At 36.9% G+C, this 25194-nt stretch overlaps 1 protein-coding gene across 3 annotated transcripts in view; it reads left to right on the top strand.

The window, feature by feature from the left end:
- The first annotated feature begins 558 nt into the window (after positions 1 to 558).
- Positions 559 to 25194, top strand: part of nhej1 (nonhomologous end-joining factor 1) — a 196108-nt gene continuing 171472 nt past the window's right edge. Inside the window, exons 1-5 of one of the 3 annotated variants that reach the window (XM_028807232.2) lie at positions 559 to 632; positions 7585 to 7771; positions 9129 to 9344; positions 15280 to 15418; positions 15773 to 15831. In XM_028807232.2, coding sequence (XP_028663065.1) covers positions 7586 to 7771; positions 9129 to 9344; positions 15280 to 15418; positions 15773 to 15831 — 600 coding nt within the window. In that variant the 5' untranslated portion in view covers positions 559 to 632; position 7585. Of the gene's footprint in view, positions 648 to 676; positions 696 to 7584; positions 7772 to 9128; positions 9345 to 15279; positions 15419 to 15772; positions 15832 to 25194 lie in introns of those variants that run through there. The other 2 variants (XM_028807231.2, XM_028807234.2) reach the window with 2 other exon arrangements.

Below are 25194 nucleotides of genomic sequence, written 5' to 3'. Positions count from 1 at the left end.
AACAGTCTGTTTAAAGATAGCCGGACACCTAAAAAACTATGCAAAGGGTAAAGAATCAATTCTGACATTTGGTACCGGTACTACATTATGTACAAAGTACAATAACATTGTCATCTTTATGTGCGACCAACATAAGACAAGTTGTCGAATCTCTAGAGCCATATTGGCAAGTATTACGAGCAAAATGTAGACCTTAACCTGAAAAAATCTTGGAAAAAAAGTTAGTGTATAAAAATTGATGGGCGATATTTTTTGCTTTCATTCATCCCTTTTGCTTCGAAAAGTAATCTATACAATACAAAAGAAAGAAATACTATTTGTAAAAAGATTTACCTAAGCATCCAGTGTGTAAACTGCAGATGTGCAGGGTGAATTACAGTATTTCCAATTAGTACTATCTTTTGTTGAAGAAGTGAACTTTCCTACACAAATTGCTCATTATGGGGACGGAATCCAGTGTATTGTTTGCGTAAGTGTACGCTTAATAGAAGATGACAGCGGGGTGCAATTGTGACCTCTGGTGGTCTAATTTGTTTCACGTGCGCCGGAACGTTGCTTTCTACCCGAAAGTTTCCGTGGGGATAGAGGCAAGAGCGGACTGGATTCTGGAGGCTGCGCGTGGAGCATCTGAAGTGCGTTTGTATGAGGTGACCGACCGTAGACTGTTAAGTAGTGAGGCAGCGGACGTACACTGAGTGTGTTGTGTGGCATTCTTGTCTTACTTAGTTTTTTTTTTCTTTTTCTTTTCAAGATAATACACTAGGAAATAAGCGCCTAATAAGTTCAGTTGGAGCTTTCGTTATAGTGGGTGTGTTGATTTAGAAGTTAAGAATGAAATGCAAATATTGGGATACAGTATGTCTTAAAGATTGTAGTGTGGACTTTATACACGTGCATAGGTTCATGGAGTATTAATAATAGCTCCGATAGAAACTTCTTTTTTAGTGTTGGTTTACCGTATTCATTATAATACTTTGAAGTGTTTATGCAAAGACATGCCGGTCTAAATAGCATTCATTTAAAACGTATACGGTAATGAATAAACAACTGCGGATATTTGAATTAAACCTAAGTGCACCCAAAGGAATGCGAAGTTACTCGTGCGCCTGCATTAATTACACCAGGGGCTCCTTTGCTGTTGACATATCCCTAAATGTGTCAACTGTCTAGACCACTGAAATTTACAGTATGTCTTTAAAGTAATTCGAGTGGAACCACATATCAAGTATATACGGTGGGTATTTTCAGGTTGTAGGATTCCTAGCTTTATCTAACGTAATTGTGCATGTATTGCTAATTAAAAAATCATGACAAATTAAAACCTTACTCTGACATGGAATAAGGCAACATTGTAGGCCAACCAGCCCTTCATCTCATGGCGTCTAGCCAATATCATATTCCTCTAGAAAACACTTTCACAGTCATGGTCATGAAAAGGCTGCTTAGTAGGACTCAAAGGAAATCCGGACTCGCCTTTTGTAAAGTTATCCATCATTTCGGTACAAAGCAAACTACAGTAATTCTGATTAATAAACTTACATCAAAACCTTCATATTTGTATGTTAATGACTCGGCTAATATGTATGTTGCCAATTTTATTCCACAGCAATATTTTATTTAAATTGGTCATTTTTGGTTTGTCCTGTCCAGGATCAGGAAAAATCTGTTTTTTTCTAGTGACTGTAATATTGTGCTTTATGTTGCAGCAGTTCTAGTAAAAAATAGTTATTATTTTGATTTTATTTGGAAAAAAATGTTAGATTCTTTAACTCTAGTTATTTAACTACAGTGCAATTATATGAATTTATGTGGAAATGCTTCTTAATATTTTGTAATTGCTGTCATTATGCTGGTACAATTAATGCATTTTATTAATATACCACATTAAAATAAGTCATTCCTAGATGCTTTACAAATCAAGAATAAATAACATAAATTTTTAGAGCTTTAAATAGTACTATGCTTAACAGAATAAAACAGAAGTACATATTACTTATCATGGAATATTAGAAGCACATTGAACCAAATAACTCTTTAAAATCTTCATAAAACTAGTCACTGTTGCAGAGCTTCAGACAGACAGTTGGAGTTTGCCCCATAGATGAGGTCAGATAAAACTAAATGCTCTGTCATGTGTTGTGGAGCAGCCATGAGGTTAGAGGATCCAGAGTACTGACAGGTGTATATGTGAAAGTAGGTCTTGAAGGTAGACAGGGGCACTACCAGTAATACATTTATAAACTAAGAGTAAGATCTTAAAATGGATTCTTTAATAGGTAGCAAGTGAAGGGATGATGAAATTAGGATTGTGTGAGTTATTTTATAAATTTTGGTTAAAACCATGTAGCAATGTTTTGGATGTACTGTTACCTCTGAATGGTTTTTCCGGGAAGACCAACAAAGAAGGAATTTCCATAGTCCATAGATGTTACAAAAGTAGAGACTAACTTCTTGGTGTCATGCATTTGTAGCAAAGGTCCAATTCTTGCTGTATTCTGTAAGTGATAGAATGAAGTTTTGAACAAAGACACAGTGTAACCTTAAAATGAAAGTACACAATCAAACTTAGCTTTTCTAAGTGGAAAGGGTGGGTGGCTTGGTGGGGCAGTGGTTGGTGCTATAGAGTTGGCCTGAGGGGCCCAGGTCTTGCCATCCAGACACATTTTGCCCCCTAAATGAATTCTTAAAATAATTCTTCACATATGTATATAAATAGCTAATAAATGTGTTTTACATAATAAAAAAACCTACCTAATAAAAATGAACAGAATAAAGATTTAGCATTGGGTGATGCTGTAAAATGTAATATCTTTCCTGGACATTAATTGGCTGAGATTTGGTATTGCTGAGATTTTCCATCAGGTGTTTGCAGTTGACATTTGGCACATGCCTGCAAAACTGTTGTTGCAGTCGCGCAGCTTGGGAGTTTTTCCATTTTGGATAGGTGCTTTGGATAAAAAAGTGTAGCAATTTAGTGAATATTTAATAAAAGGATGAATGGGGTTGTCTATGTGGTAAAATTTGGTTAGCTTCAAGTTTTTCCCATGTGAAAGATGTGTTCCCTGCACCCAAACTGTAAAAGATTTTAAAACAAGACTCTTTCCACTTTTACTTGTGGTAACTTTAATACAAAAATTATCCAGCGATATATTGGAACAGCTCTGCCACCACCCCATTCTCCTGATATTCAAAGTCACACCCGTTAAAGGAGTACTCTGTGTAGAACAGCTGTTAAAAGTGCACCCCATCTTCTGTAGAATGCCCAGTATATGATACAGACCATTTAACATCGAGCTTAATCTCAGCCCACAAGTTAAGACTGATTTTTGGGGCTTTTTAAAATTTATTTTTTAATTGTACGGTATTATATGATCTCCAGTTGCACAGTTCTCTGTGTTGACTATAGCATTATAGAATGTTGTCTGGGCACTAAACCACTTGTGCCTTCAGTTATTGTATAATTGTGGACATTCCAGTTTTTAATTGAACATACTATGGTGCCTTGATTTTAATTGACTTGCATTTTAATTGTTTTGTTTTTTCTTCATCAAGCAACCAAAGTCTAATGAGATTTAAAGGGAGCCAACAGATGACCAGGCTAACTTTTTTTTCCATTTGCACCCTTGTCTTTCACAAAATATCTGCCTCAATTAAATATTTGAAATTGAAAATGAAAAAGTGAAAGTCTGAGAAATAATAATGTACTGTTGTCCACAAGGCATTTGAATGATGATGTTCTTCAAAAAAAGAAAATTAGTTTTGGAAATGACTGGCGTGGCACAATAACAACACTAACAAGCCATTGAATTAAATGATGGGTTATATTAACATCTAAATAGGATATTGGTTGGAATGAAAATGGTAGGTCCTCAAAGGCCTTTTGAGCCCCTGAGTTAGCTGGGAATCTATTGGCTTGCTATGCATTTCTTTATTGTTTGGCTGCCAGTTAAAGAAAAAAATTAAGCAAGTCAATTATATTTAAGGCAAAAAGTATTTTAAATTACCTGGGGTAACTGATTACTAAGTAAGAATGTTGCTGATACGAAAGCCTGCATCTATTATGGCACTCTAAGATATGAGTCTGACACCCTTAGCCTACAAGAATACAATAAAATAGGAAACATAAGTACCTCCACCACTGGTTTTATTGTTTCTTGACAGTTCAACTTCCATTATGTTAGCATTGTTTGCAGTTATATAAAGTCATTCTTTATTTAATTTCTTTACCACTCTCTGTAAGTTGTGGCATTCCATTAAGATAATGTGAAATTGTTGTCAGCATCATTAATGGATTTCAAAATATGCATATTTAGAACTCTTCTATTATAGTCTTCTTTCAGGTTGAACACTTTACATCACCCAGTCACTAAAATTAGACATAGGCATAAGGTACATGTCTGTCTGTACCTCAGACCTTTCAACTAATTTTTCATCGCTATGTATTACTGTTTTACTACTTTGATAGATTCAGGTAATGATCTTCATATTAAAATGTTACTGTGGATGAGCTAGAATAGGGATGGTTTGCTGGTACTATTAAAAGTATTTTTAAATTCTCTCTCTCTCTCTCTCTCATATATATAGTGACAGATGTCCGGGGACATTGCTCCGCCGGGAGAGGGGCAGTATTTTCCCTGGAATATGAGAGGGCAGTTTTCCTGGGTTACATGGGGGCCACGTGGCCACTGCCAGGGGGCGTCTGGACAGCTCCACAACGGTGGTCGACAGCACTTCCGCCACAACAGGAAGTGCTGTCAGAAGAGGAGCTGAATCGGCATGCAGCACTTCTGCCACACCCGGAAGTAGTGCCGGATGCTAATCAAGAAGCACCTGGAGCACTTCCGGGTGCTGTATAAAGGAGGCCACCGCACTCCACTCGGGGCTAGAGTCGGGAGGGAGAAGACAGGAGCCTGAGTAGGAGGAGGAGGTGGCCGAAAAGAGAGAGAGAAAAGGGACTGAGAGCATTATTGTGGTTAATTGTGCTGTTGTGCTGAAATAAAGCGTGTGTATAATCGGGACATTCGGTGTCTGTCTGTCTGTGGCCAGGCTGGTTTCTCACAAAATATATATATATAATGTATACAGTATATAAGATATAAATAATTCGGCGTCTGTATGTCTGTCCGCCTTTCACAAGAAAACTACTTAACGGATTTAGATTGAGTTTTTTGCTATAATTTGCTTGAGCGTTCAGGTTGATTTTGCTGCTTCTCTCATTGCACTAAGTATCATAGTTCACTTGAAGGAACATTTTATTCACGTTAATCTGAGACGGGCTGTGGGCCGAGGGTAGGGGGAAGCGTGATGTTAGGAGTGGGGAGTCGGGCAGGGCTTTCCTCACTCACGCGCCAGCCTCCATTCAAGTCGGTCTACCTTTAAAAACATTTTGGAGCATACCTTGCCTCTGCTTAGCTACCGATACCTGTTTGGTTATTGATTTTTAAAGTTTGTCCTGTTTAACTACTATGTGGGCGGAACCGCCACTAACTTCAAAGCAAAATCACTGACAGTAGTTTTAATGTCTTTTCAAGTGTTGTGCACTGTGAGATCAAATTTCTTCAATAAATCGAATATAAACCAAGGTTTTTTTTTAACATGCAAGAAATTAATATGGCTTTAGTCTGACATATTATTTCAGACAAGTGGATCAAGTAGCTAGCTTTGCACCTTGTATTTTCTGCTGTTCCTCCATTCTCAAAATTTTTACTGATCCTAGTAAGCTCCAGTTCATCCATTTTCTAACTATCTTATCAAGTTCAGGATTGCAAACAGTACAAAGCAGAAAATAGCCCTGGATGAGGATCCTGTCCATCGCACGGAACATCTACTCATGTAGAATAACCTTAGAGGAGGCAAGGTTTGCACCTTAAAGTAATATTCCACCCAAAAATATATTTTTTTATATATTTTTATGTTTCTTACTCCATGTAGTTTGGTGTGGTGGCTGAGAAAAATTTTTAATCTCATGTTTTCTCATGGAAATATTACGTATTAAGAATTCAAACTCAATGCAATCTCATGGTGACCAGTTCTGGACAATGGCAAGCAATGTGAAAAGCAAAAAAAGAAAAAACATTCTCACTTAACTTGTGTTGCATAATCCCCATGTCCGTTATCCATTTGTATGGTCAAAATGTGCAAAATGTGTGCTTTTTTGCTAATATATAAACAGTTACTTCCTGAAAACTCAGCATTGAATGTCAATGGGAAGACATAATTCACACAGTTCAGTGTATTTGAATTGAAGACAGGATTCTTCACCAATTAATGAGGGAGAGAGGTAGAACTTCAATTCATACGCACAAGGAATTATATCTTTTCTGTTCACATTCAATGTTGAATTTTCAGGAAGTAATTGCTAATAATATTTTGGTCAAACATGCAGACATTTTGCACATTTTTCCAAGGTGTTTGATTGCATTTTTCTTAGTGTGTAAAACTAATTTTGGAGTGTGCATTCAAAATGCTTCTCTGTCAGGCTTTTTTTGTTTTAGTTATCATCTGTTCACCTGAGGATTTTTAAAGTATGTTAAATCTATGTTATTGATGTGTAGGTTTGCTAAGCTCCCTGTTCCCAGATGAACGTTTTAGTGTGTAAAATACTATTTCTTAAGGTTAGATAATTGACGCAGCAAATGCTTAGCAGTTTCTCAACATTTTCTGATAATATCACTTATTACTTTTGTATAAATTGCACCTTTTAAAACTATGTCTAGTAGTCTTACTTGCATGTTTAGAATTATCTCTCATATCTTTTTTATATTACAGTTTAGTATTGCATCAACTGGGTTTTGTAGCCGTTCATGAAATGTTAAAATGGCATTTTTGTTTGTAGCTGAATTGTTGTGATCTGATTAGATAGATAGATAGATTCAGCAAAATGACATTAGTGAATTTTGTATCATTTGTTGTCATACTCCATGTTTATTTTTGAGAACAGGTTTATCAGCTGACTCTTCAGGCGCCTATTGCACTATTTTGCAGATTTCTTTCTTACCTAGACAGGGTATTAGCCTGCTGTGAAACTCCACTCCATTTATCCAAAACTGGTACTGACACATTCATATTTTCTAACAGCTTTAGCAGACTTTGCTGATTCAACTTTTTAGATTAAGTTATGCCATCCATCCATCCATTATCCAACCCGCTTTATCCTAGCTACAGGGTCACGGGGGTCTGCTGGAGCCAATCCCAGCCAACACAGGGCGCAAGGCAGGAAACAAACCCCGGGCAGGGCGCCAGCCCACCGCAGGGCACACACACACACACACCAAGCATACACTAGGGACAATTTAGGATCACCAATGCACCTAACCTGCATGTCTTAGGACTGTGGGAGGAAACCGAAGCAACCGGAGGAAACCCACACAGACACGGGGAGAACATGCAAACTCCATGCAGGAAGCGAGCTCGGGTCTCCTAACTGCGAGGCAGCAGCGCTACCCACTGCGCCACCGTGCCGCCCAGATTAAGTTATGTTTGTATGTAAATATACTTTAGAACAACGACTTCTTTTTCTAGTTGCTGAGTGAAGAATCCATTGGAAACACTACCTGGAACTAATGCTCTTTCCCTTCTTTGCAGAATGGAGAAATCGGGGAACACAGCTAGGGGCCTACTAGATCAGCCCTGGGTTCCTGTTGAGATCTCTAACACTCTTTTCTTGGTGAAAGTCAGCTTTGGGAATACTGCCTATCAGCTTTTGATCTCTGATTTGGACTTTGTCTGGTATGAGTCAGTAGACACAAATACTCTTGAACAGAGGGCCCAGGTAGGCATATGCATGCAAGGCCTCATTTATTTATTTTTTTTAAGGAAAAATCAACATTTGGGGAAAAAAAAGTATTTGTCTCTTCTTTATTGTGTTTAGTAGTGTTAGGTATTTTTCTCAAATTTTATGTTTGGCCACAGAGTCATGTAAAATCGGTGGCATATTGCACAATTTCTAGAGAGCATGCCAAACTTAACTGCAGTTGGTAGATGTTTTCTTCTTTGATGCCAAATTACATGACTCTGTGATGACTTCTCAGCAGAATTTCAGATTTTCAAAGTATCAGGAGGTGGCAACATTCTGACAATTTCTTACATGCTGCCTGATGGCACCAGTTCTGTTGAGTTTCCAGAAAGATGAACCTCTTTTAGTTTGCACAATCTAAAACATACCATTTTCTTCTTTCCATGCAGCTGCATTGTTTGCATTATAGTTTTAGATGAGTGTTCATTGCTTGTCAAGTCTCAAACACACACAAGTCCACTTCTATGACTTAATTTGATTTTGCCAGGGCGTGTTACAGACCAGTGTGTCTGAGTTGCTGGAGATGTCAAAGTACAAGGTACATGCAATGGGAGCAAGATGTGACTGCTTCTGACTTAAAAATTATACATTGTAAATGAAGTCTGAACTGATAATCACTGCAAAAGTTGTTTAGTTAGATGCAAGCTTATTTTGTCATCCCTTACAATTTTCAGTCATGAAATCTGACATCCTCAAGATGACAAAATCCAGCAACTGCAATCATTAAATTTGATGTGTTCTCAAAAATAGTAATAATGTCCTGTTGGCTTTAGCCAACTGTCCATCCTTTACTTTATTCTCCAAAGTGTTTTTAGTTTAGATCCTGAAAGAGTGAGAGACTTTTCTAGCATATGTGACTATAAATGAATATAATGTGTATAAAACTGAAATACGGGAATTTGAGAATGACAGTGATTTATAAAGGTGTTCAGTCTTTTTAAAAATGCTCAGCTGTTTCTGAATTACAGGATGTTTGTTCATTTTGTTCTTGTTTGTTTTATTGTGCTCTCCTATGCTCATGTATATTACCTTTTTTCAACTTAGTAATGTGCTTAATTAGGGCAAAATAATTAGGGAGACACATTTCTCAAAAAGGATGACAAGTTCCTTTATTAAATTATGTACTTTGGGGGGGGGGGCTTTATTTGTTGGTGAATTCTTATCATAAATGATAATAACAAGCAAAATGTCTTTTTGAAAATACAGTAATCATCAGGAATGTGTATAGTAAATTTATATTATCTTGCAATGTTGTACATTTTACTACTGTTTTGTCTGACATCTGCAGACACAATCAATATGTTTTTGTTTTTTTTCCTATCTCTTCATTCAGGAGCTGAACCGACGGTTGAAAGCCTCAGTTGTTTCCTTCTTTCAACAGCTGTGTGCTATAGCTCAGCCAAAGCTAGAGGGCCATGAGGAGACTGATAGTGCAGCCACATTTTCTTGTGAGCGTGTTCAGGATGGTTTGACTCTGCACATGAAGAGTGAACTAGCTGGGGTTCCATTTTACTGGAGGTTCAGCTGTTCACCTGCCTCTGTCAGAGTGGTAGGTCTCTCTGCTCGATTAGTTTTACATCCTTAATATGTTATTAAAATTGGAACCTGTAGGATTACTGGTATGTTGTATTGGTTTGTTTGGTCAACATTCCTTGACTGTATGACATATATTCAATTTCCTGTTGCAGCAACATAAATTTGTTAGACCCAGATATTACAAATCAAATATATAGAATTACTCGTTTTAATGCCTTACTATATCTGGCTTGTATCTTGTTCAATTGCTTCATCCTTATCCTAAAGTATATAACGATTTTTTTTTCTTTTTATTTGATCATATTCTTTGCTTCCTCAATGCATAAAGAAAAACTGAAAGTCACTTTTCTGATGTGGAAATAACATACAGTACATATCAATAAGTATTCAGTCTTTTAAATATAACAAGTATACAATTTTGAGTTTTATATATATATATATATATATATATATATATATATATATATATATATATATATGAGCTTTTGTATTTTCTACTAGTCGGTTGTTATAAGTGATTTCTTATGACTTGCACATAAGAGGAGCATTTTAACTTGTTCTAAGTGTGTTCTTTTAGACCAGTTTTTGAAGCCAGGAATTTTAAAGATTTTCTATGCAGTTCTTGTTTAGGGCCACCAGAGGAGGCAAGAAGTATTGTAATGGGTATGCTCAATGGAGTCAGGTGTTTGAATTATCTTTTTAAAAATACATCTTTTCACTTAAGAGAGTAAAAAATAGATATATTAACTCGAGAGAATGTCATTACCTCCCTAGGAAAGTCATGTTCCACTGCATTACTGTTATGTTTCATTTTTTCCAAGTGGATCTATGTTTGAATCTGATTACAACATTGTGAGTGGTTTTAGAATTTTTTACCCAGAAAGTCCATGTCTTAGTAAAATTATAGAAGTATGTATTATATATTTTAGATGCTTTTATTTATCTTCTTTGAAATAGCAAATGAAAAAGCAGAAATGCTTAACTGATAATCAGTTATTTAATGTTTTATTGAACATTTTAATATTCATATATCTTTTGAAATGAATGCAGGTATATCTTTAAGATATAATTAAACGGATGAAATTATAGTGGATTTCTGTACCTTTTCAAGCATGTTTGAGTAGGAGCCATTCAGTGTAAGTTTCATAGTTAATCCTTAATTAATGTGGAATATCTCCATCTCATGTCCAAGTCGAAGAATACTATGAAGTGATACACTATACATATTTATTTACTTATTTTGACTGAATCTTTTATTGAAACAGCACTTTTTATTTTGACTGAATCTTTTATTGAAACAGCACTAAGCAAAATATTTTAACAGCCAAATTTTAGCAATAAAAATATAAAATAGAGAAACAAATACAGTCCCCCACTGGTGTCCTCCCCCATAAATTTCAAATTGTGACCAAAGTTCATAAATTGGAAAAAGTGAACACAAAACAAATTTGATTTTCTCTGTTTATGGTTCAGACATGGTGATAGACTATTTTTTCAAAACAAATTATCTAAACACACTTGCTGTAGTAAACACAGTACAGCTTATCCATAACATTAGGATAGAAGGTGAATATGTGCAGGTTTATATAGACACGGCAATAAAAAAACAAAAAAATTGAGAGTCAGCTTGTGTGTGCTCAATTGTCCATGTTTTTTTCTCCCACAAAAGTGAGACACATTTTAACGGCACCCTTGCAGTCTCCGTTAAAGATTTTAAAGATGAAAAAAATAACCTTTCAGTTAAGTCCCCAAAAGAGTCTCTTTCAACCTCTTTTTTTTTTTTTATATAAATACCGTATATCTTCCCCAAGAAATGAAAAAGTTGCCCAAACGGGAGGGTGGAGGAAGGAGTAAATATAATGACAACATCTTCTGGCTAGAATTATTTTATTGCGGTGATGTTATTATACACCTGGGCTGCATCTAGATGTTCTTTGAGAAAAGGTCTTTTATTTTTTATTCTTTCGCAGCTAATGCACATGGTTGATGATTCTCATCTGTGAGTCAGGTTTCTCTCCCCAGATAACTCATGCAATATTTAGAAGCTCTCTTGGTTGAATCCCATACATCATCTTGAATGATTGAAAAGCCATTTAATCTTGTGGAACTTCCTGATGGGCAATTAACTGCATGGATTAAAGAAAGTCCCAGTCCTTATGGCTTTTGTGCACCACTTTGAACATCATCTCTTTGAGTATTGTATTATTTCTCTTCACCAACCTATCAGTTTTGCAGATGATTCACATAAGCCAAAAGATGTTTAATTTCAATAAGGGACTCTACCTCTTTGAAGGTTGACATGATTGTGATGCCCTTGTTTTTTAGTGTTTTCTGCAGGACTGCCACATGACTAAAGAGACATCTAAATTCTTTATCAAGTGCAACAGGGATCCCTGCTGTTAAGAGGAAAGCTTGTTGGTATTGCGTTGGATAGACAGTGAATCCTGGAATGTACTGATGCTCCTTAGCTGAGTTTTCTTGTGGCTCCTCAATAGCCATAAAAACTCCTTTATGTAGAATACCAAAATATAGCAGAAGAATAAGCAACTAGACCTCATGTTCCTCAGATGCTATTACTTGTCGAAATTAACCAGAGTAACAGCTGCTCTTTAGTCCTCCAACATGCCCCCACACCCTCTGTGCTGTTCTGTATCCAAAGACCCCTGACTGAAAGTACATGAACAAGTCACAGCAGATACAGCATCATGAACAGCTGGGGTGCACCCACTTTCATTCCATCATTAAAGACAGGATCCCTGAAGAATATGATAATTTTATGCCTATATAGTCCATTAGGAGTACGTATAAAAATGCAGCTACAAAAAGGCTAAAATCAATCAAACAGCTAAGGTTCTAACTTGGAGTGTAAGGTGTGTGAGTGTGTTGGGTGGTGGAATTGGCATTTCAAAATATAAGACTGAGACTATAAGGCTTTATAAACCATTAGTAGTATTTTAAAGTCAATTCTGAATGATACGGGTAACCAATGTAACGATGCTACAATTGTTGATGTGCTCAGATTTTTATTTTCTGGTTAAGATTCTGGTTTCTGTATTCCAACTGATGTCTTTCTTAGGTAGTCCTGTTAGGAGTACATTTTTTCAGAGTCTTGTAAAGTTATAAGCGGTCTAACTTTTGCTGTATTCCTTAAGGGAAAAAAAATGCAGTGCTAGTAATGTGTTTAGTATATGTTTTAAAGTTTAGGTCAGAGTCAATGATTACACCTAAATTCTTTACCTCCACCTTGACTTTTAAACCTAAGTGATCAAGTTTATTTCTAATACCCTCGCTATTTCCATATTTGCTGATCACTAAGATTTCTGTTTTTTCCTTATTTACAGTAGTTTGAAAAAGTTACTACTCATCCTTTTGGAATACTGCTAAGACATTGGACCAGACAGTCAAAAGCATTGGAGTCATCCGGTGCTATTGATAAATAAAGCTGTGTGTCATCTGCATAGCTGTGGTAGATCACCTGGTGTTTTGAGATAGTCTGACTTAATGGAAGCATGTAGATTGAAAAAAGCAGCGAACCCAGAATAGATCCTTGTGGTACATTCTATACAATATCATGGATCTAAAAAGAACAATCACCACAACCTAGCAGAAACTGGTTGACTGAAACAAATTTAAGATGCTGCTGGAGATGCCCACACATTGTGATTTATAAGAATACTGTGGTCTGTGGTGTCAAGTGCTGCACTCCAATCTAAGAGAACAAGAACAGGTATATGGTATCTGTCCGCATTAACCCTCAAATCATTTACTGCTTTAAGCAGTGCAGTTTCTGTACTATGATTTATTCTAAAACCTGACAAACTTTTTGAAAATAGAATGCTTATTCGTGTATTATTTAATTTATGTACTATATTTTTCTTTTCTAATATTTAGATCATGATTGAGGCCTTTGATATTCCAGCTTTCAAAGTTCAGAGTTTAGTCACATAAGTACTGCTTCTGAACATAATCTTCAAGTAAAAGTAGTGTGTTATTTCAAGATTTAGCCTTAACACCGATTTCTTATTGTTATTACCGACTAGTGTGGCTATGGAGCTTATCTATATGTTGGCACTTACAACTGACCACACTTCAGAGTCCCAGTGTTCTGACATGCCAAGAAACTGGGCATATCCAAAGCAAAAAGAGACCCCTGGCAGTGGTGTAGTAAGGATAAAGTTGAGATATCTTATAATAGTGCAGTCCAGATACAACCTGTGTTTAACAGTCTCCTGTAAGGTGAGGGAAAAAAAAAAAGTGAAAGGGGCAACATAGTGTATATTTTATGTTCTAATTGTTCCCCTTCTGCAGTGTTACCAAAAGAAACTGGAATTAAAGTACTTTTATACACTTTTATATATAAAAGATTATGTACCTATAAATATTTGCATGTGCTTATAAACATATCTTACAATCCACCATATACTCTTGTATTAAATCTACAACCACTTTCAAATACTTAACCACTTATGGACAAGGTGTCTTGCTATATTTGCTGCACATTCTTCGTATGTTAGTTTACTGAGCAGTGGTTTTTCAATTTCAAGTGCATGCAATGTTTTTTTAGTGTACCGATGAGTAATTGTTATGTTGTACTTTTGAGCCCCCAAAGCCCAATGAAATATGACTGTAGCACTCCATTTATGTTACTTTGTTGCCAGCATAAGATGGAGAAAAAAAAAGAAAATACTGTTTCAGCTAGTGACTTGTTCATTGTATAATCCCCACTCCCAGTACAACTGAAGCACTAGATAGATAGATAGATAGATAGATAGATACTTTATTAATCCCCAAGGGGAAATTCACATACTCCAGCAGCAGCATACTGATAAAAGCAATATTAAAAACAATATTAATTAAAGAGCAATAAAAACACATTGCAAGTTAAAAAAAATGCAAGGTGGAGAGTGCAAGGCAGGTATAATAGATAGACAGCACAGTGAAGAATGTGTGATTAGAAACTGGATAAAAACTCTCGCAAGACTATATCAATGCCTTTGCAGGGAAAAGTGGGGGTCAGATTATATCATGAACAAGTCTCATATGCTCTGGAGCCGCAATCGGCATCCTGAGACTCAAAGGTGACTGAGAAAAACTGGCTTAGGTGTATGTGTCTATATGGCTAGCTCTGTGCTCGGGGCTACCAGCAAAGGCATTGTCACTGTAACCCAACACTGGAAGAAGCTGGTATGAAAATGTCTGAATGGACTTCAGATGTGAAATACAAATAAATAATGTAAACAAGAAAAATAAATAACGCACTGAACTTCTGTAGGATAACTGCAACAGAAGGCTGGATAAGATCTTCATCAGTCTATCTACAGAAAATGTTTTATTTTGACTTTGGAAATGAAAAGTTCCTATTAAAAATACTGAATGGATAAATATGTGCACAAATGTTTTATCATGCAGAAAACTATATCTTTCAAGGGGATTGAATACTTTTGCACACCACTGTACACATTTTGCGTATATGTATATTTTTTTGTAAAAAAATACAAAAAAATAATTCCTTTGAGAGATTGTTTAGGTGCAAGAGACCATCCATCCATCCATTTTCCAACCCGCTGAATCCGAACACAGGGTCACGGGGGTCTGCTGGAGCCAATCCCAGCCAACACAGGGCACAAGGCAGGGAACCAATCCCGGGCAGGGTGCCAACCCACCGCAGGCAAGAGACCATATGCTTCCAAAAAGGGACACTGTGTTTCCACACAATGTAAACAAAGGTTTTCAAACATCTAAACTTTGAAGTGTACTCACTCATCTGCAGCTCCTTTATTACAATAAAGGAGTAATAGCTGCTTATTTTTGGGTATATCATTTAGGTGCAATAATGCCAAAAAACCCTTAATGTATAAAGGTTTAATTTGATCATATCTTTTACCACTCTCTATTGTCTAGCTAACATTGCTTACAATGACTCCTGCTCTTTTCTTGGTGTATTACAGATTTGCCAGCACCTTGTGCATCCTTTTCTGGCAATAAGCAGGTTCCTTCAAGAGCAAACATTGGAGCTAGGTACATTGCTGAAAAGAAAAGATGATGAAATACAGGACTACAAGGAAAATGGTGCCGTGCTCAGTCGAGGTTCGATTTAAGTTTTTAAATGTTGATTTTATATTATTAAAATCATCAGATCATAATTATGATTATTTACTTATTTTGATTTGCCTCTCAAAAAAGTGCTTAGTTAAATTTGCCTCATAAAAAATGTGCTTAGTTAAATCCCTACATTTTAAAAATGTGGAGGAAAATGAACAATTACAGAAGAATATGAGACGTGGTAACTGGATGTAATTTAATGGCAAAAAGTGTAATTGTCAGCATGTCTGCACTGGTTATTAGGATGTTTAGAACTGTTACACATAACCGTTGATTTTAAGGAAAATCATTTTTTTATGCATTTTAAGTAAAGGGTTCCAATGTGCTTGTTTTTTCTAGATCGCTTGAAAACAGAATTGTTCCAGCAACAGGCATTTAATAAGCTTTTTTTCTTAAAGGTATGCATTAAAAATGAGCTTAAACTCTTTAAGTATGATACTAGATCTGTTTGGATATACGAACATTTTGTGTGCCTTGTAGACCAATGTTAAGCTGTCTTCGTCACTTCAGATTACCATACTCTCTCTATCTGTCTGTCTGTCTATACACCTATCTATCTATCTTTCTGTCTGAAAGAACTGTGTCTTAGAAAAAAGTGCATTGTAATTTGTTTTAAGCAGTTTTTACTTTATGTAAACATGAGTTAGACAAGAAAGCTAAATTAGTTTCAAATTTTTAATATTGTAGAAAGCAGATATAATTTTATTTCTTAATTCAATGGTTAGTTCTTTAGTTTTTCCACAATATTTTTAAAATTGGTTATATTTTGGGAGTTTATAAACTGTAGAAATGTGGTAGAGACTAGTAGGTGAGGAATAATAGATCAGTGAGGTTATAGAACAAAACATAAAGCAGTTTACCTTTTATTTTAGAAATTTTAAAAAACATCATAAATCACATACCGTAGATACTCGCGTATAAGTCGAAAAATTTATGCCTTAAAATTCATTCAAAAAAAACAGGGTCGACTTATCCGCGGGGCAACACAATTGTCCATAGAATTTGGGTAATGACATTGTACACTCAACGCTTCACGGTGTTAAGTCACCGGTCATCTGCCGTTTCCCATGGTCTTTGAAATAATTATAAGCCAGCAATGCTATTGCTAATTAGCTAGTTTTTTTCTAATTTCATTAAATAATTCTTTAAACTGTGAAATACTTGAATTTGAGCATTAGCTTTTGCAGGTTTTGGATAACAAACATACCATTAGCTGCCATGTGCAACCAGATTTGGAATCAAAAGAACCAAGGCAACGCACACTATCAATGCGATGCAAGCGCAGCCCGCGATTCAAAAAATTTCTCTGCCTACCTGTTTGTCTCGTCTGACAGTAGCTGAAAAGCAGCATCAGGAGAGAGCAGCCTGAAGTAGTCCAGCAGCGGGTGATCTGTCGTGTCCAACAGCAAGCCATGCTGTCTTGTGAAGTCCGGTAGCCAGTTCGGCTCCCACGGATCAATGTCTGGGTATTCCTCCCACGCAAACCTTGCCATAGGTGCATCGGCTGCGCGAATGCGTTCAGCTGGCAGCCGATCAGCTGCCGTGGCTTTGGCTGGTGTCCGATCATCTGATGCCGGCTTCTCACTCTCCTGCTCGATTCCTGATCACTGTCAATAAAATCCGATTCTGAAAAATCAGAGTCCAACTCAGCGATAATGTGCAAAACATCGTCTGCCGAGTGTTTTCTTTTCTGCACTCGCTTCGCTCCCTTGTGACATATCGACGCCATCTTGCTTTGTTTACATTTGTTTACATTTCGCAACTCACGCACACGCAAGGATTAGTTGCCGAGTCAACGTGTCTAGCATTTCTCCAAGCACAGAGGGAATGCCTGTGACGTGACAGTGAATTTTGTTGTCATTAACAGCTGATTGTCGCCCTCTATCTCTGATAGCTGTCAAGTTTTATCCTCGACTTATACGCGGGTCATAACAAATTTCATAATTTTTGGCTTAAAAATACACTCGACTTATCTGCGAGATCAACTAATACGCGAGTATCTACGGTAGTTAAATTGGCTTAAAGAAGTAGTGGTTATTCAGGATTTTGCTAAAGCAAGTTTTCAAGAATGCATTAAATAATACACTTGGAGATATTTTAATGTAAATAAATAAATGTTGTCAGAAGTGTCATATGCAACAAAACATAGTGTCTTGAATACCTGCTATACTTTTGTGTTTGGAGAGATAGAATGTATTGTAGGAGTCTATGACCTTTAGTGCTAAGCATGCTTGCACTAAAACTGTGCATGCACAAAGGGCAAATATGATATATTAATACAAAATGGCTGTTTTAAAATAAACTTTAAACTTACTAAACAGCATTTGTGATATATATCACAGTTAGGCAGTGAATGGAATGTGACTTAGGTTTAACGTAATGAATCTTGCATTAACATTTGCTTATGTTATTACAGTTAGGAGTATGAATATTTACAAGTAATGCAAATTATATTGGTATTCTTATGTATGCATTTAATGAGGTTTTGGTGCTTAATATGTAAACTTACTTTATTTTCCATGGACAATGTTCCAAAATGCATCAATTCAAATGTTTTAATAGACCAAATGATTTTATTTGAAATAAATAACATTCAGATAAGATTTGTCTGTCAAAGATGAGAATTTTATTTTTGTGTTTATCAGTTTAGTGAAGATCATAATATTTGAAATGTTAATGTAAGAATTTAAAATATTTAATTAATGGAGTGTTCAAAATACTAATCTATACATAGTAGGCGGAGTGGTGGCTGTGAGGCTAGGGATTTGCACTGGCAATCGGAAGGTTGCAGGTTCGAATCCCGTAAATGGCAAAAGGGACTCTGCTCTGTTGGGCCCTTGAGCAAGGCCCTTAACCTGCAATTGCTGAGCGCTTTGAGTAGTGAGAAAAGTGCTATATAAATGCAAAGAATTATTATTATTATTATTATTATTACATTTTAAGCTACTGAAATTTTAGAATAGTGTAGATATTGTATAAAAATTTTAACATTGCACTATTTCACAAAAACAACATTGAAATGAAATATGACTTTCCTAATTTTTATATAAGAATTTCTTTGCATTGTACTCTTAGTATTTTGAATGATCTGAGTGATATACACCGACCAGCCACAGTATTAAAACCACCTGCCCAATATTGTGAAGATCCCCATGTTCTGCTAAAACCACTCTGACCTGTTGAGGGATGGACTCGACAAGACCTCTGAAGCAGCAGATCCTTTAAGATCTGTAAGTTGCAGTGTGGGGCTTCCATGAATTGAACTTGATTTTCGAGCATTTCCCACAAATGCTCAATTGGATAGAGATCTGGGGAATTTGGAGGCCAAGTCAACACCTTGCACTCCTTTGCAATGTTCCTTAACCCCTTCCTGAACATTTTTTGCAGTGTGGCAGGGCACATTATCCTGCTGAAACAGGCCACTACCATCAGGGAGTATCGTTACCATGAAGGGGTGCAGTTGAACTTCAATCTTTACATAGGTTGTATGTGTCAAATTAACATCCACATGAATGCCAGGATGAAATGTTTCCCAGCAGAACATTGCCTAGAACATCAAACTGCCCCTGCTGGCTTGCCTTCTTCCCATAGGGCATCCTGCTACCATCTTCCTATAGTGCACTTTGACCTTTGTCTGCGGTTATGCAGCAAGTTGCAATACACATTGTGTTCTGATGCCTTTCAGTTATTTTCAGGTATACCCAACATTACGTTTTTTAGAAATTTGTGCTAGAGTAGCTCTTCAGGTGTTGCAGGACCAGATGGGCTATACTTTGCTCTAGATGCACATCAGTGAGCCATGGGTGCCTATGACCCTGTCACCGGTTCACAGTTGACACTCCTTGGACCTCTTATGGTAGGTACTAACCAACACATAATGGGTACACCCTACAAGACCAGGAAATGCTCTGACCCAGTTGTCTAGCCATCACAATCTGGCCTTCGTCAAAGTTGCTCAGATCCTTACACTTGGCCATTTTTCCCAAATCCAACACATCACTTTCAAGAACTGACTGTTCACTTTCTGCCTAATATATTCCACCCCTTGTTGCATGCCTTTGTAATGAGATGATCAGTGTTATTTGCTTCATTTGTCGGGGGTTTTAATGTTGTGGCTTATCAGTATGTACTACAGGTCATTGTAATGTATAAATAAAATCTTAAAGCAAATGATTTTTTTTCCCCCATATGTGATTAATGTATTTTGTATATACTGTATTGAGAAAAACTGAAACTGAGTTATTTAATGAATTTCCCTTTAGTAACAGAAGGAAATAAAAAAAGTGTGTGAAAACTGTATTAGTTATAATTGTACATTGAATACAACTATTCTTGCATTCTTTAGTATTATAGAATTTAGTTTAATAAGTGTGTTGCCAGTTTCAGCACATAATGTGCAATAGCATTTAAAACTGACATGAGATTCCACTTAAGAATTAATATATATTCTCATGATTTTAACTTTTATTTAAATCTCAAAATAATGTACAAGCTTAATATCATTTTAAGATTGTATTAGCTCTGCACAGTATCCTAAGTGATCTGTTGTACTGCTAAAACAGTAAATTACTAAGTGATTTGATGGTACTTGTTGAATGCTTGGATACACTGGTAAGTTTGCACTTGATTTACAAATAAAGTTGTCAAGAATGAGAATTTGGTAAACATAATTAATATCTTGTGTTTTGATGCATATCAACACCAATAATAATTATTTTTGCATGTTATAAATGTAAAATGTGGGGTAGAGTATACATTAATCATATAGACCTGTTGGCTACTGTAGTGTAACAGTACCTAGCCATCTAACCTATTGTAATTTGCCTTCCTACTTTTCCAGTTACTATAATTTTGTTTGACTTACTATCTGATCTACTTATGCCAGATCAAAAATTAAACTTGTTTGTTTTGGCCTGTGGTGCAATTATCCCTCCTTCTCACTCTGTTTTTCTTACGCTTCTACCTGAAGGCAACACTGGCAGTTGCAAGGCAATGTGAAATATTTGGACTCTGCATTTAATTATCTAAATACTTAGTTGCATGCTGGCAGTGTGATAACCTCCCAGAGTCACCTCTGCTTCTCATTAAAGTATGGTTCCTTGTTGATGTGTTTTGTTTAGAAGGTATATAGAGATAAAGAACATGTTTGGCATGCAGTAGAGCTGGCAGTGGGACTGTGAGGACTCTTGAACCACAGACAGCTTATAACATATGAATCATCTGGCACTCCACTGCAAACCAAACTATGAAATTCTGAGAAAGAATGGACCCTTAAATTAAATATCTACTCTAAGGGTTACATAAAGATATTGTTTTCCCCAGGAAAGTTAATGCCTACACAGATACTACGACAAAGAGTGCAATATTAACTCTGTGACAAAACTGTATTCATACTTATTTTATAATTTCTGTTATTATTTTTAGATACTAAAAATTTGCACCAGTAAAATATTAATTGTACAGCATACAACATACTATACATACATGCTCTTAGCAAATAAACATTGTTCTGGAGCAACTCATTATTTCACCCCTTTAACAATTTTGCTGTAACGAATATGTATACCTGCACACTGGCCATTCTTTTAAGCATTAGTTTACTCAAAGTTGTAAATAAAGATATACAGTTAAATTCATATATTTAATTTTACTTTTAAACTGAACATTTAACGACTTGACAATTCATTGTGAGTTGTTACATTACTAATTGTGAACCATTAATGCTATTCTGTCTGAAAAGTTATCTTTTCAAGATTAATGAATGAATCAATGAATGAAAGATACGTCAGTGTCCTAATGTAACCCAAAATTCATAAAGTTTAACATTTTTGGAACATTCTAAGCAGTAAAGATGTGCATGGTGTACCAATAGGTAATGTAAAAAATTATTTTTTTCAAAGCCTGACATAAGCCAGAAAAAAAGAGACTAAATGTGAAACATACTATTGTTATAGCGAAACTGGTAGTTGCTATGCTGCTGTTTACCTTAATTAAAGATATTTGATTTCCTACTCACAGGTGCTTACCCCTTTTTTTTTTGCCTTGGACTGCATTTCACCCCATACAATTTGGAGTGGTTAAGCTGTGTGTATTCTTTATTAACATTGAGAGCTTATACAGTATTTCAACTTCTTTTTTTATTGGTGAATGCACAAGAAGGTTTAAGTGTATTGTACTTGGTAATGCACTCATTTCAGTTTTTTTATAAAAAGAATGTCTTTTTTTCTGGCACAGATCTATATTGACCTGTGTTCTAGGATTGCTTCAGAGTAATCAAATGAAATCAAGAACTTTGTCCGCAGACTGCATGTGGAATCCTGCAAAATTCTAATTTCAGAAATGAATTTAAAGATGAATTAGTCACAGTGTGGAATAGTGGGTCCATGGCTAAGTGGTAGAGGTTTGTTTTTAAATAAATACATAGCCAGGTCAATCTCTGTGGATGTGTGTGCTCGTGCAGCTGCAGGAGGTTGGTGGGGTAGTTGAGATGGAGCACACCTGCACGTGAGAGTGTGGCTTGTCTTGATTGCTCCATTGGCTTTCTGTGGTCTGCGAATGAGTCTCTGCGCCCAAGGAGGCATATAGGGGGAAGCCAGTACGAGGCAGAAAAAACAGAATGAAAGAATGGTTATGGTATCAAAGGTGGTGGATTCAAGGTGCTCCTTGAAGGCCACAGGAGTGTGGAGCCTACCTGCATTGTCACACACAATGTATCTTAAGTTTCAGTTAAAACTACTACTTAATCAGGTAGCCCAATACAGGACTGGCACTATGAGAGGTATAGATGGATGGAGGCTGCTCATAATAGCATTCTTGCTGTCCTGAAACTCACATATGCATATACGTAAATCAATAATTCTTGCTAATTCAAGAATGTCAATGGGTTGAAACTTCTGCTTTTTGCCTTTGTTTTTGAGAATTGGATGTATTTATTTAATCAGTAAGAGAAGTAATAGAAAACCTGCAAAGACAATTTTAATTAAAGGTGGTATTGTGCCTTTTAATTTTTAGCATCCAGTCTTAATCCTGGAAATATTCTTTTAGATGATAGTTTCTGTATCAACAACAATGTTCACTAACTTGCATGCAGTGAAAAGTTTATTGACTTTTATTCACTTTAGTCAAGCGTTTAGAAACTTAGTTAAAAAATAAAGAAAAATGTTCCCACACACATTATTGGGAGCGTAGGCATTCTATTTTTGGTTACTGAGTAGACATAGAAATGAAAGTGTCAGTCTTACATGAGGAGATTCTTTTTTGTTAGTTTAGCCTGTCAATCACTTTTTCATTTTCCTGGTTATAAATTTGTAATCTAGCAACTTTTTGACACCAAATAGAAATAGCATCTTAGAGTAGTTAGTGGATTAAGGGATACTTCTGTAGATCTCACTGGTAGTCATATTTGGTTAGTACCACCCCAGAAGTACTTACTCTCTCTTTTGGCTCATTATATAACTTTCTTTGAGACTGAGACAAGTATGCATTCCCAATTTAAAAGGAGATTAGAAATGAAATATGATAACTTGCAGTAAACCACTGAAAGGGTAGGCACAGATGACAAAAGTGTTGTTTAGTGTACGTCCTTGAAGCGTGATTTGTTAAGCTTTGTGGCAAGTTTTGGCGCCATAGTATATTTTGCAAAATAAGCCCTGTTAAATGCATAGCTCTCGATTACCAGTTAGATTTCCCTATGTGTATGATACATTTGTATTTATTTTATGGACACCAGTTTTCATTCAATATAGCTATAATATTCAACTTTCAATTGAGTATACCTGAAATTCTTTTACAGTCTGAGTATTCAAAGTTAAGTTGAAAATTTCAAATATCCCCATTCAGCTTCATGTTACTACAAAAGCCATAGTGTGGTAGGTCAGGAGCACTGGCCAGTGCATTGAGATGCACAAGAAGTGCCTATAGTTTGTGTGCTCATGTTGCTTGGAATGGTGTAAACACACCAGTGATGACAAAGTCACCTACAGTGATGAATTCTTATGCCATACTATTAACTTGCAAAGCAATGATTTAGTGTGTTCAATCCATTATGCAAGGAAAATTTAATGTAACAATAAGAGCCACACATATAAATGAACATGGTGTTATGTGTGTGTGCATCATATCCCAAATCATATTATGGGATATTATCTACTGTTAAATTCTGCTCCGTACTTGTAAAATTTTTATTTTTATACTGAATTGAGGATTTGTTCTGTGTATTGTATTGTATTGACCCCCTTCTTTTTGACACCCACTGCATGCCCAACCTACCTGGAAAAGGGTCTCTTTTTGAACTGCCTTTCCCAAGGTTTCTTCCATTTTTTCCCTACAAGGGTTTTTTTGGGAGTTTTTCCTTGTCGTCTTAGAGAGTCAAGGCTGGGGGGCTGTCAAGAGGCAGGATCATGGCGTGTAAAACAGTTTGTGATGGTGGACGCAGTCGTGCATCATAACTGAAAAGAATGCAGTGGAACCTCGGTTCACGACCATAATTCGTTCCAAAACTCTGGTCGTAAACCGATTTGGTTGTGAACCGAAGCAATTTCTCCCATAGGATTGTATGGAAATACAATTAATCCGTTCCAGACCATACAAACTGTATGTAAATATATATTTTTGTAAGTTTTTAAGCACAAATATAGTTAATTAAACCATAGAATGCACTGTGTAATAGTAAACTAAATGTAAAAACATGGGCGGCACGGTGGTGCAGTGGGTAGTGCTGCTGCCTTGCAGTTGGGAGACCTGGGGACCTGGGTTCGCTTCCTGGGTACTCCCTGCGTGGAGTTTGCATGTTCTCCCCGTGTCTGCGTGGGTTTCCTCTGGGTACTCCGGTTTCCTCCCACAGTCCAAAGACATGGAGGTTAGGTGGATTGGTGATTCTAAATTGGCCCTAGTGTGTGCTTGGTGTGTGGGTCCTGCGGTGGGTTGGCACCCTGCCTGGGATTGGTTCCTGCCTTGTGCCCCGTGTTGGCTGGGATTGGCTCCAGCAGACCCCCGTGACCCTGTGTTCGGATTCAGCGGGTTGGAAAATGGAATGGATGGATGGATGGATGTAAAAACATTGAATAACACTGAGAGAACCTTGAACAACAGAGAAAACTAACACTGCAATAGTTTGCGCTATAGCAACAAAAAATGAACATTTGAAAAAAATCCATAATTTAATAAACCACCAAGAAAAGTAACATTTCAAAAATGCACACTACGAACCAATCGCTGTAAACAGAAGTGAAAACAAAATCAAGCCCAGTGCATTCTTTAACTGCCTTCCTACCTTATAAGTTCAGCCCTCTCTCTCTCGCGCTGCCTGTGTGTGTGCACGCAGCTCTGTCTCTCGCGCTGCCTGTGTGTGTGCACGCAGCTCTCTCTCTCGCGCTGCCTGTGTGTGTGCACGCGGCTCTCTCTCTCACTGCCTGTGTGTGTGCCTCTGTCTCTCTCTCTGGCGCTGCCTGTGTGTGCCTCTGTCTCTCTCATGAGGTGTGTGCGGCTCTCTCTCGCGCTGCCTGTGTGTGCGCGCGGCTCTCTCTCTGGCCTGCCTGTGTGTGTGCGCGGCTCTCTCTCTTGCTGCCTCTGTGTGTGTGTGCGCATGCGTCTGTCTCTCTCTGGCGCTGCCTGTGTGTGTGCGTGGCTCTCTCTCTCTGGCGCCATCTGTGTGTGTACCTCTGTCTCTCTCTGGCGCTGCCTGTGTGTGCGCGCGGCTCTCTCTCTCGCGCTGCCTCTGTGTGTATGTGTGTCGCACAGGAAATGCACAGGGAGAGACTGCA

The sequence above is a fragment of the Erpetoichthys calabaricus genome, chromosome 8, assembly GCF_900747795.2.
Source record: "Erpetoichthys calabaricus chromosome 8, fErpCal1.3, whole genome shotgun sequence".
Classification (NCBI taxonomy): Eukaryota; Metazoa; Chordata; class Cladistia; order Polypteriformes; family Polypteridae; genus Erpetoichthys; species Erpetoichthys calabaricus.
Note: the sequence above shows the minus strand (reverse complement) of the source record. Positions and strands in the feature narration are given on the sequence as shown.